The 13,316-nt window shown below is 21.2% G+C and overlaps 4 protein-coding genes across 4 annotated transcripts; 1 reads left to right on the plus strand and 3 right to left on the minus strand. All coding sequences in view use genetic code 6, as the record gives it.

Annotated features, from left to right (window-relative positions):
- Nucleotides 1–825: 825 nt before the first annotated feature.
- Nucleotides 826–1,470, minus strand: TTHERM_00717770 (NUDIX hydrolase; the record flags this gene model as incomplete). Its single annotated transcript, XM_001015096.1, has 1 exon — nucleotides 826–1,470. The coding sequence occupies one exon, from the start codon at nucleotides 1,468–1,470 to the stop codon at nucleotides 826–828; it is 645 nt and encodes a 214-aa protein (XP_001015096.1).
- A 931-nt stretch (nucleotides 1,471–2,401) lies between these two features.
- On the plus strand, nucleotides 2,402–5,744 carry TTHERM_00717780 (cyclin-dependent kinase-like Serine/Threonine kinase family protein; the record flags this gene model as incomplete). The annotated part of the gene is made up of 12 exons (XM_001015097.2): nucleotides 2,402–2,489; nucleotides 2,657–2,783; nucleotides 2,924–3,005; nucleotides 3,605–4,111; nucleotides 4,276–4,493; nucleotides 4,544–4,655; nucleotides 4,770–4,910; nucleotides 4,957–5,055; nucleotides 5,115–5,154; nucleotides 5,244–5,356; nucleotides 5,407–5,490; nucleotides 5,553–5,744. 12 exons carry the CDS (start codon nucleotides 2,402–2,404, stop codon nucleotides 5,742–5,744), a joined length of 1,803 nt encoding a protein of 600 aa, XP_001015097.2.
- An 863-nt stretch (nucleotides 5,745–6,607) lies between these two features.
- TTHERM_00717790 (ubiquitin-conjugating enzyme family protein) lies at nucleotides 6,608–8,686 on the minus strand (the record flags this gene model as incomplete). Its single annotated transcript, XM_001015098.2, has 1 exon — nucleotides 6,608–8,686. One exon carries the CDS (start codon nucleotides 8,684–8,686, stop codon nucleotides 6,608–6,610), a length of 2,079 nt encoding a protein of 692 aa, XP_001015098.2.
- A 1,412-nt stretch (nucleotides 8,687–10,098) lies between these two features.
- TTHERM_00717800 (ubiquitin-conjugating enzyme family protein) lies at nucleotides 10,099–12,204 on the minus strand (the record flags this gene model as incomplete). Its single annotated transcript, XM_001015099.2, has 1 exon — nucleotides 10,099–12,204. The coding sequence occupies one exon, from the start codon at nucleotides 12,202–12,204 to the stop codon at nucleotides 10,099–10,101; it is 2,106 nt and encodes a 701-aa protein (XP_001015099.2).
- Between the last annotated feature and the right edge of the window lie 1,112 nt (nucleotides 12,205–13,316).

Consider the following 13,316-nt stretch of genomic DNA (forward strand, 5'->3'; position numbering starts at 1 on the left):
TTAATAAATTGTTTATTTATTTAATTTACTAATTTATTTTTGAGTATCAATTCAATGTTTAGTTAAAAATTTTAATTTATTTTTTAAGCTCAATAGATCATCTGATAAAATACTAAAAAAAGATAAAAATATACTTTTATTTGATTAGCTATAAAAGTATTTTAGTTATTTATTTTCCATAATTTGATAAGTAAATGGCTAGTTTTTATAATTAATAATCAATAGATTTATTTAATCTGAATCTATAAAGTTGATTATTCTTTTATCATATTTTATATCAACCATTATTCTCATATTTTAATGAAAATTTAAAAAAAGTTAATCATGGTAGGTATACATTTATTAAAAATATAAAACGTTAACTAAAGTAATATTTTTTTAAAAATATTTAATATTTCATAAAAAATTATTTAAATAGTAAATATTAATAACAAAAATTCAAGAATGATTGATTAATTAGCACTTTAATTAAAATGAAAAGGGTTTTTAAAATAAATATGTCGAACTCATTTTTATATTAAATTAAATCTTAAAAAAATATGGAAAATTTAAGCTTGTTGAGAATTAATTTAAAATATTTTACAAATGAATTCTTAAAATGTTTTCTAAAAAATGATTCTCTAAAAAATCTTTACATTTATTATCTATCTATCTATCTTTCTATTTATTTATTTACCTCTTTATTTTTTATCATTTTATTGTCTAAAAAAATATTAAAAAGATAATTTAAGTAAGCAGGTAGCTAAGGAATATTTTAACTCTTGAAATTTCAATAACAAAAACATAAAAAAAATAGAGGTGCTCACATAAAATACTTCTAAATAATCAAAACTTAGAAGCAATTTGAGAAAAGCAAAATCCAGCAGCAAAAGTGTAAAGCTTTGTAGAAATCCAATAACCATTATTTTCTGCAAGCTAAATAAGAGAACTTAGTAATTAACTATCCAAGTTTACTAAATGGACTCGAATATTTTCAGCCTCATCCAATTCTTGTGTTATTTTTTAATTTCTAATGTCTTTGTAGTCTACTTTAACAACGATAAATTTGCCTGATCCACTGCATAAACCAGGATCATCTACAGAAATAGGTATATTTGGAAAAGATAATTCTTCAATTTAACTTTATTTATCCATATAATAACCAGTTTCTTCCTTCAATTCTCTCTCTGCATTTTCAAATAAGTTATCGCTTTCAACTAGTCCCGCAGGAAATTCTAACATAAATTTGCCAGCAGGAGGTCTAAATTAAGCAATTATAATTATCTACTTAATTCCTGTAGGAGTATTATAGAGTATAGGTGCCATCGAAACTCCATCGAATTCTTTAAATACCTTATCAGATTTATTTCTTTCAACACACTCATATTCTTTAATTACTTTGTCTCCTATCGAAAAATCCTTTTTTAATACCTTGATCCACTTTCCTTCATAAACCACTTATTACTTGATGATTTAACTTTCCTTATCCATTTGTATTTCTACTATTTAAAATAATATCTAAACTACTTATTTTTTTATGTATTCAATTTCTAATAATTTTTCTATTAAAAAATAATAAATTCCAGATAAGTAAATCAGAATATTTGTCAATAAATTTAAGAGTAAATTATAAAATTATTTGCTATTTTATCTTATGATTATATCATCGATGGATTTTCTAAAAGATTCAAACATCTTTTACTTTCTTATAAATAATTTTTTAAGAAGAATAAAAAAGATTTGATTCATTTTTCAAAATATTATAAATGCATTTATAAATTAACAATTCTTCTTTCTTTATATAAATTTCCCTAATTTATTTTATTAAAATAATTATTAATAATTTTGATAAAATGAATGTGTTAAATTAAAAATCAAATAATTAAAAAATTACTACAGAATTTGCTGAAATTCTAAATACAGACAAGCATGAACATAATAATTTTACAAATATACAACTAAAATTTTAATCCAAAAAGCAAAAAATTAAAAAATACATTAGATTTTTTTATTCAGTGAGTTGTTTCAAAAATTTAAGTTTAAAATAGATAATATGCAAAGCTAAAATATAAAATTTGCATAACCTAGAATATAGATAGATAGATAGCTCTTATTCAAATATTATGTATTTAATTTGCCATCGAATTACATAATTTATTTATTGAAAGAAATGAACTCTCTTATTCATTCATTCAGTCAGCTAACAATTTAATAAGTGTATTTATTTTATATAACAATCCAATGGCAAATTATAATTATATGATTATCAATCATTTAATATTATATGCAATTAAGTACTTAATAATCTATACTAATTTCTTGAAAAAATTAAGAAGGATATTTAAACAAAAAACTTTGTTTGTAATTGATAAATATTCATATTAAAATATATAAGAAACAAAAACTTAGTTAAATAAAAGAAATGAATAAATATGAAATTTTAGGTGTAAATGGCGAGGGAGCTTATGGAGTTGTTTTGAAATGCAGAAATAAAGAAACCTAAGAAATAGGTAAAGATTTATCTAAGTTTAATTTAATTGCAAATCATCATTATGATTTACTAAGTTTAATAAATGCTAACTTATTTTTGTTAGATTACTAATGTCATATTTATAATTTTTAAACGTATTTACTAAAAACAAGATAAAAATTTAGCATTTTTAATAATTTTAAAAAGTTGCCATCAAAAAATTCAAAGAGACTGAAGATGATGAAATAGCTAAAAAAAATATATAAAGAGAAGTTAAAATGCTTAGATAGCTACGCCATAAAAATATTGTAGACTTGATAGAAGCTTTTAAAAGGTAAAATAATTTATATTAATTATTTAACTAATTACATGAAAGCAGAGTATAGAAAAGCATTAAGCTCCAATCAAAATTAAAAATATTCACTTTCTTCTAAGTATTTGTATTAAAAATGATACTAAATTCTTATTTTTAAGAAAAGGGAGAATTTATTTAGTATTTGAATATGTAGAAAAAAATCTCTTAGAAGTTTTAGAAGAAAAACCAACTGGCTTAGATGTAATAAATTGAGTTTAAATGAATCTTAATTTTTGATTTGTTATGTAACTTAAAAATGCTTTTTTAACGTTGAAATTGCTAGCGAATATTTAATTAATAGATAAATAAATAAAGATTTTATTTATTTTAAAACCTTTTGAAAAAAAAAGATGAAAGAATAGTTGTAAATTAATCTGTCATATATAAATAAATATACATACATAGAGCTCATATAGAAAATTTATTTAAATGAAAGGGGAAAAAATAAATATTAGATTTTATTAGAAAATTATTAATTTGTTTTAAAGAAATTCAACATTTTCAAGAATTATACTTCCTTCTAGCAAACATAATAACTATGAGCTAGCTTATCTCCTTGTTCTAGCTAATATAAATAATTACTAAATCAACTTATTCTTTTAATAAAATTTCTTTCTATTTTGGCATTAAAACAAATTTAGAAATATAATTAATTATGGTATTTGTAGAAAAATAAAAATTACATTTGTTAACTAAAAAATTTAAGCAAACTTTCAAGATTCAAAAGAACAAAACAATATTATTTAAAACTGAATAAAAATCAATCAATAGTTAATCAAATATCATTTTTTTAACAAAAGCATGAAGTTATTAGAATTATCATGTATTAACTGCTTAAGGCTCTTCATTAATGTCATAAATAAGATGTGATACATAGAGATGTAAAGCCAGAGAACTTATTGGTTAATCCTTATAATTATGAGTTAAAATTATGTGATTTCGGTTTTGCTAGAACTTTGCCTTCTAAGTAAGGAGAAATTATAACTGACTATGTGGCTACAAGATGGTATAGAGCCCCAGAATTACTTTTAAAATATCCTAAATATAGTAAACCTGTTGATATTTGGGCAGTAGCCTGCATTATGGGTGAATTAATTGATGGATAACCCCTTTTTCCAGGATAGAATGAAATAGATCAACTCTATTTGATATAGAAAACTCTTGGCCCGCTCACTCCTGAATAAAAAGAATTATTTATTAAAAACCCTCGTTTCATTGGAACAAAGTTTCCTGAAATAAATAAACCAGAAACTATTGAAAGAAGATATCTAGGGAAGTTAAGTAAAAAAGCATTAAATATCATGAAGGTATTATTTTCATTTAAGCATTAAATACTTGTTCAAACCAAATTAATTTTGATTCTTTTATTTTAAAATTCTCTAAATAAATTCAAATTTTTATTAGATTAGATGAAATTACTAATCATTTTTTTTGAAAAAAACTAAAAATATATTTTATTTTTTTTCATTAGTTAATGCTAAAAATGGACCCTGATGAGAGAATAACTGCTGAGGAAGCGATGAAACATCCTTATTTTGATGGAGTCAGAGAGTAATTTGATAAAGACGATAATGTTACTAAACCAGTAAGTGCAGTTACAATAGATTTAAAGAGAGAAAATTCTCATCTAAAGAAAATGCCTTAAACTGATAAGTAAATAAATCTTTCTAGAAAAGTTGATATTATTGGGTAAAATTAAAACTAACTTATTTTTAAATGATAAAAATTCTCCTTTCTAGAAAAACTGAATCGAATGATATTGATGAAAAAAACAATGGTATGGTTTAAAATAACGAAGATCACAACGAGTATGGAGAATCTTATGGAAAACAATCAATGAAGCTTGAAAAAGTAATTCTTTTAACTTGCTTAATATTTATTTATAATATTTTTCCCTTTAAAAATTATTCAAATTTATTATCAAATATATCAAAATTTTATTTGTATTTTTTATAAAAAATTAAGTCAACTAAACTATTTGGGCAAAAATCAATTCCTACATATTTATAAGGGTAGTAATTTATGTAAAGTTCAGTTTATAATTACAAAGTATCAGATAAAAATCTTGAGGAAGGATCCTTTATAGACCAAGATAAAAATTTGAAAGTAAATTTTTGTATGTATTCAAAGCATATTTAATATAATTTGTTAGAAGAATAATTAAGATAAAAGCTTGGAAAAGAAGACAGCAGCAGTAATACCTGCTCAAGTTGGAGACCAAATTAAAAAAATTCCTTTGAAAAAAAATTTAGTAAAATTAATTGATAAAATGATTTTATTTTAATTCGTTGTTATTAAATTAAAAAAAAGAGCTTAAACAAAATACATAAGACATTTTACTAATCAGTAGGTAAAAATAAATTAAATTAAAAAATTTTGATCTAACTAACTCACTAACAAACAAACATATTTATTTATTTTTTTATTTATTCGACAAAGCGATGAAAGAGGATGATAAGCAATATGCATAATTTAAGTAAACTTAAAGAGATAACAATATTATGAGCTAAAAGCAAGTATTACCATCAATAACAAAAAAATTTCTTATAGATGTACAAATAATTAAAATATACGCTCAATTAACAAATTTTTTTTATTAAAGAATGGAGCAAATTCAAATTCACCCACATCTAGGACTGCTAAGCTTTCTCTGGGATCGACTTCTCAGTTCACTAAATAAACAAATGTATCAATTTTTATATTAATTATTTGATTCATCATAACACATATTAATATTAAAAATTAAAGGGATAATTCATAAACCCGAGCGGAAGTACTACAAATGCAAATAGTACTTCGAGACTAGTGAACGATATGAACTTCTCAAAATTTCATAACCTTAATGTTATTTACAATACTAATACTTATAATTACAACATGCCTCTTACTTAAAAAGCAGCAAACAACACTAAAAAAACAAAACCTAAATACTAAATTTGATTAGAAAGATATATTAATTGAGTTAATCAATTATTTTATAATATAAAATAAAGGTTTATAAATTTAAATATACTCTTAATAATAAGAAAATAAAAGCAATTAAGTAAGATATTTATATATTTATTTAACTTTGCTTTCTTTCTTGCTTGCTTGAAAATTATTAACATAACTTACTTTAATAACTAAATTTAATAATTATATTATTTAATAGCATTTAGAAACACTAAATTTAAATTTATATTTTCTATATTTGTTAATCAAAATCTATTTGCATTGTTAATTAATTTCATTTATTTTTCATTAAATAATTATTGAACTTAAATTTATTTATTTTTTTTTAAATTAAAACATTATCTTAATTTTTATAGAGTTAATTTAAAAAAAAAAAAATACAATTTTTTTCAAGTTAAATAACATTTTTTTACTTTATAAAAAATAGTAATAACAGACATTATTTCTGGTTACATTTTCTATTTTAAGGATTTTTTTATTATTAATTATTGATTTTAATGTGAAACTAATTTGAAATTTATACTAAAATATTTGATATATTCAAATAAATAAAAAATTAATAAAAATATATTTAATATAATGACTAAAAGTAAAAATTAAATTTACAATTGTCACTGAATTTAAAAATTTTATTTTCTAAGATATATTTTTATAACATTTTATTGATAAAATTTTTAAAAACTTATGAAATTTTCACAATTTAAAAAAATTAATATTTGACAGCACTTTGAACATCATTATTGTTATTTTGGTAAGCAAACAATTTATCTTCAAATTATCTCAAAGAAAATGTATTATTTTTAAATAATAGATCCACTTATTTTAAAAATAACTCTAAATAAATTATTCATTCACATTTTGGTTTACAAAAATATTTTGTTTTTTTCTTCTGTAGAGCTTTTAAAGTACTTTTGTCTTTATTGATAAATCTTAATACCTGTGCTATTTTCGCTAATCTAAGATTCGTTTAGGATATCCTTTCTTATTTCTAGGCTGTTTGCCATTTCTTAAGGACTTTATGGAGTTGAAAGGAATGTTTTACTCCTTGAATTGTTAAATTAATTTTTTTGGTTAGAAAATTTTTCTACATTAGTCAGTAAAAATGGTGAGATAATTTATCTCTAATTATAAAATTGACTCTTCAACAAAGATAAGTTATCATCATTAAAAGTATTTGTTTAAAATAATTATGTTAAATTTCTGTCCAACATTTAAATTAGCTTCAAATCTATCTCAGATTACTAGTTTTAGTTTTTATAGATTTCATTAAAAGCTTATTGGGCTTACATAGCCTTTTCATAAGCAGTCCTGTTTTGTATAGTTAAAATGTTGAATTGATTTTTACCATAAGATGAATTATATTCTTATTCTTTTGTATTATTAAAATTGTTATCTTTGCTTTGAAGAGGAGATTAATCTTTTCCTTTTTTTTAAACTGTTTTTGCTTTTAATTGTTTGACAAGTTCTATGTCAATTTTAGGTTTTGGAATGAAATCGAATAGCTTAACTTATTACTCATTTAAAATAACCGTTTTGAGCTTCTCTAACTCAATCAATTTGTTCACAACAAAGCAAACATCAGTGTAACTTAGTATTTATTAAGTACCAAAATTCACCATTTCAATAACATCTGATTTAAATAATTTAAAACAATTCAAATAGTAGTACAAAAATTCACTTGTTTTAACTGAAATTTTATTGAATTATTCTTTCACGTATTATTTGAAACTTTAGTTTCTTGATTAATTTTAAATATCGTCACTCAGTTAGAAAACAGAAAACTTTCGACTAAGCTTTCTATTGATTTTTTTTCTAAATTGATTTTGTTCATTTTATTATTTTTAGATTGTTTTTTTTCTTTCTTTTCTATTTCCATTTGAATTAGAAAAATTTCTCTATAGGTCCTAAATTTCATTTATTTAGTCTTTAGAAGGGAAATAAATGCATTCATCACCACTAAAATTATTGCTATCGTTTGATTTCGAATCATCCTAGACTTTTTCTTTTTTATTTTTATTTATATCAAAAGTAGCATTAAAGAGCTTTCTATTTAACTATAATTAGGAGTAAGGCTAAGCAATAATGCAACCAACTACAAAAAACACGTTGAAAATACCACCTATCTGAGAAAAAGCATCAGATATTTTGATATATGACCTATAGTAGTGTTACTCTTGATTTTTTTGTAGAAATATGTTTACTTAATATAGAGAGTAATTATATATGGTTTACAGCATAGTCCTGTCATTGTTAAATAGTAGTTGGCTTTTTATATTACTATTTGATAATAGCAAAGAATCATCATCTTCAACGTAAGTTTTTACAAATATTAAATTGATATTTTAAAGATAATCAATATTAGTTTCCCAAAATTAAGTTTATCCCATTGGTCTAAAAGGTTCATCCTTATTACTTAATTGTACTAATTAATTAATGTAATAAAGTTACAAAATTGCAGTAGAAAGTATTTAATTTTTTTTTGTTTATTCCATACATTTTACAGAGTTTTTAGGATCTGAATCATCACAAACCACTACATAAATTTGTATTGCAGAGTATTCATCCATTTCAAACTAACCTACAAGATAGAAATCCTCTATATTCTTAAAGCAATACATTTGCTAATACTAAAGTTTCAAGAAATAGCTCTAAGTTCCCTAAACCTGAAAGCTATTTTCATTACAAATCTCAATTTCCATCTCTTTATTTTTAAAAACTGGTTAACCTTCAGATCCATCAGATTTGATTGTTTTTTCTTTGTAAACAAAGTTGCCAACAAATCTAAAAATGCTTGGGTCGTTGATAGGATTAAAACTCGAATCCAACAGAGCCATTACAAAAGAAAAATTTTGTGGATTTAGATTCTGCCTAGATGGATTCGAAACAATTTATTATTCAAAAAGGACTTTTGGATTAGTTTTATAAACCATCTGTTTTACATATTGAAAAAATAACAAACACAAAAATGAGCCTAAAAGTAAAGTAATAATTCCTCCAAATTTTGTCTTGTGCTTACTGTGCTAGTTAAAAGTAAATTGAATACCAACCCCAAAGATATCTATTTTTTCTAAAAAGTGAACTCTATAATTTTGATTTAGCAAACTAGAACTCATTTGTAAAATAAATAATCTCTTTGATATAGTTTTTAATTTTGTTTGATTTTGTTTATTTATTTAAAAACTACTTTTAAATTCTACTAAATCGAATTTTATTTAATTTATAATCAATCAATAACCTTTCTGTAATTTACTGACTTCAAATAATTATTTACTTTCAAGCAGTTTTAAAATTTATTATTAAAAATTATTCAATTAAAACCATATTTTGTTAAAAGATTAAAAAACTATCACCATTTTTTATCAAATTAAAAAATTTTCACTACACAAAACTAACAAAAAAGTATTTAATTTTATTAAATTTAATAGTATTAAAAGAAAAATTTTAAAAAAAGTTGCTTTGAATTTTGAATTATTTATACTAAAAAATATCATTTACAAAGTATTCATGATTAATGATGCATATTTTATTATTTTTTGAGAGGCTATATTTATTTATTTTTATTCATTAATACAAGATAAATTAATTAAAATTATTATTGACTTCATTAAATTTTTCAAATCTTTTAGATATATTTTTAAATTAATTTTTAATGTTTCATAAATAAATAAAAAAATGACAACTGTAACCTTTAAATTTCAACTTTTAGAATTTAAAATTAATAAAATAACAAATATTAAATTACAGAAAGATAAACTTAATTATTTTTTTAATTTTTATGCTTCTGAAACACTTTAAAATTAAAAAAATATTCATTTTATTCTTAATTAAACACTCTTAAAGTTCATAAATCTTATTTATAACTTAAGATTTTTTAAATTACTAATTAATTTATCTGTGAACATATATCAAGCATTTAAAGTAAAGAGAAAAATAATAAAATTCATCCATAAATTGCAGAAAAAGTAATCAAAAGAGACATTATCTAAAATAAAAATATTACATATTTTACTTATTTGTGAAAGGTTTTTTATTAAAAAATTATTTTAAAAGTAGCTTGCAAGTTATAAAAAAAATTTACTACAAAATACAAAATATCAACTTAGTAAATAAGAAAACAATTACACTTAAAACTAGCACATTTTTTACAAGCCGAGCCATTTAATATTTGAAGAATTTTAAATGAAAAAATAAATAAACTATTTTAAATCCTTTTTTTCTTTTAAATTTAATAGCTTTCTGAAATGTTATTTTGAAGGTATAAATATATTCATAAATATTTTTACCTATTTATATAAAAAAATTTTGTTATTCAACTCAATTAATATAAATAATTTTAAATTATTCACTAATCATTATTATTATTAATATTATTATTATTTTCAAAAAGTACCATATTCTTTTCTTCTATAAAATTTTTTAAATTCTTTGGTCTATTATGATAAAGCTAAATTCCTAAGCCATTTTCACTTGTCTAAGAATCGTTTAAAATGTTCTTTCTTTGTTCTGAGAAGTTAATCATTTCTTATGGGCTTTATATATTTAGTGTGAATTTTTTGGTCTTCTAATTATTCTATTAATTTGATTAATTAGAAAATTTTTCTATATTAGTCAGTAAACATGGTGAGATAATTTATCTCTAATTATAAAATTGACTCTTCAACAATGATAAGTTATCATCATTAAAGGTATTTGTTTAAAATAATTAAGTTAAATCTCTGTCCAGCATTTAAATTAGCTTCAAATCTATTTCAGATTACTAATTTTAATTGTTATAGATTTCATTAAAAGCTTATTGAGCTTGCTTAGCTTTTTCATAAACAGTCCTATTTTGTATGGTTAAAATGTTGAATTGCTTTTTTCCTAAAGATGAATAAAATTCTTATTCTTTTGTATTATTCAAATTTTTGTCTTTACTCTGTAGAGGAGGAGATTAATCTTATTGTTTATTTTAAATTGTTTTTTCTTTGAATTCTTTGACTAGTTCTATGTCAATTTTAGGCTTTGGAATAAAATCGAATAGTTTAACTTATTGCTCATTTAAAATAACTGTTTTGAGCTTCTCTAACTCAATTAATTTGTTCACAACAAAGCAAACATCAGTGTAACTTAGTATTTATTAAGTACCAAAATTCACCATTTCAATAACATCTGATTTGAATAATTTAAAACAGTTCAAATAATAATACAAAAATTCACTTGTTTTAACTGAAATTTTGTTGAATTATTCTTTGACATATTATTTGAAACTTTGCTTTTTTTATTATTTTTAAAGATTACCGCTTAGTTAGAAAACAGAAAACTTTTCATTCAGTTTTCTATTGATTTTCTATTTAAATTAATTTTATTCACTTAATTATTTTTAGATTGTTTTATTTTTTTATTTGCTTTTTCTATTTGAATTAGAAGGTTTTTTCTATAAATTCTAAATTTCATTTATTTAGTCATTACATGGGAATTGAATGCCTTCACTCCCACTTGAATTACTGCTATCACTTGATTTAGAATCTTCCTATAAATTTTCTTTATTACTTTTATTTATGTCAAAAGTAGCATTAAAGAGCTTTCTATTTAACTATAATTAGGAGTAAGGTTAAGCAATAATGCAACCTATTACAAAAAACACGTTGAAAATTCCACCTATTTAAGAAAACGCATCAGATATTTTAGTATATGACCTATAATAGTGCTGTTCTTGGTTTTTTTGCAAAAATATGTCTACTTTGTAAAGAGAGTAATTAACTATTGTTTAGAGCATAGTCCTATCATTGCTAAAAAGTAATTGACTCTGTATATTACTATTTGATAAAAATAAAGAATCGTCATCTTCAACATAAGTTTTTACATATACTAAATTGATGTTTTAAAGATAATCAATATTAGTTTCCCAAAATTAAGTTTATCCCACTGGTTTAAAAGGTTATTCCTTATCACTTAATTGCACTAATTAATTAATGTAATAAAGTTACAAAATTGCAGTAGAAAGTATTTGATTCTTTTGTGTTTATTCCATACATTTTACAGAGTTTTTAGGATCTGAATCATCACAAACCACTACATTAATCTGAATTACAGAGTATTCATCCATTTCAAACTAACCTACAAGATAGAAATCCTCTATATTCTTAAAGCAATACATTTGTTTATACTAAAGTTTCAAGAAATAGCTCTGAGTTCCCTAAACCTAAAAGCTATTTTCATTACAAATCTCAATTTCCATCACTTTATTTTTGAAAACTGGCTAACCTTCAGATCCATCAGAGTTGATTGTTTTTTCTTTGTAAACAAAGTTACCAACAAATCTAAAAATACTTGGATCAGTAATAGGATTAAAGCTGGAATCCAACAGAGCCATTACAAAAGAAAAATTTTCTGGATTTAGATTCTGCCTAGATGGATTTGAAACAATTTATTATTCAAAAAGTACTTTTGGATTAGTTTTATAAACCATCTGCTTTACATATTGAATAAACAACAAACACAAAAAAGAGCCTAAAGTTAAAGTAATAAATCCTCCAAACTTTGTCTTGTGCTTACTATGCTAGTTAAAAGTAAATTGAATACCAACCCCAAAGATATCTATTTTTTCTAAAAAAGGAATTTTATAATTATTGTTCAGCAAACTAGAACTCATTTATAAAATAAATAAATAAATTATTTTTCCTTTATTCTTAAATTTTTTGATTTTGTTTTTTGTTATATTGTTTTGTTTGTTTTTTTTAAAAACTATGTTTTTAAATTATTAACTAAAATTTTATATAATTATTAATATTCACTAACCTTTCAATAAATTAATAGTTTTTTGCTTTTAAATAACTTATTTATAATTCATTTCTAAATTTTTTAATGTTTAACTAATTTTATTAAAAATCTACTGCAATTCCATAATAATTTAATTTCATGAAATAATTAATTAATTAATAGCTATCTTTTATGATATAAGTTTTTCGCTTTTATGTTCTTATAAATAATGATACATTTAAAAAAAATAATAAATATTTAATGTAAAATTAAAAAAAATTCTCTATTTTATTTGAATTTAAAAATTTTTTTGCTTGTATAAAAATATCATATTTAAAGTATTCATAATTGCAGTAAATGATACATATTTACTATTTTAAAGACTCTATTTTTACTTATATTTATATATTTTTATTCATTTAAAAAATTAAATAATAAAATTTGATTCAAATATCATTTTTTTTGTCAAATAAAAAATAATTAAAATTTTAATGATCAAAATAAATTTTAAAAACAGTAAATTAAATAATATTTATTTTTCAATTTATATGATAATAGAATTTGTTAAAAATATTATCAAACTTAAAAAAAATAAAACAAATTTCCACAAAATTAATAGAAATGTATTTGAAACTATATTAATAAATATATAAATGATAAATACATTGATTATTTATTTATTACATTTTGTAATTGTTAATTTATAATTTTCATTTTTTATTGTACAAATCAAAGAAAGAATTAATAGTTTATAGAAAATACCAATAAATATTTTTCTATTAATCATAAATTAATATTTTGATAGATACTTAAGATATTGTT

This window comes from Tetrahymena thermophila (assembly GCF_000189635.1).
Source record: "Tetrahymena thermophila SB210 genomic scaffold scf_8254592, whole genome shotgun sequence".
In the NCBI taxonomy this organism is placed as follows: Eukaryota; Ciliophora; class Oligohymenophorea; order Hymenostomatida; family Tetrahymenidae; genus Tetrahymena; species Tetrahymena thermophila.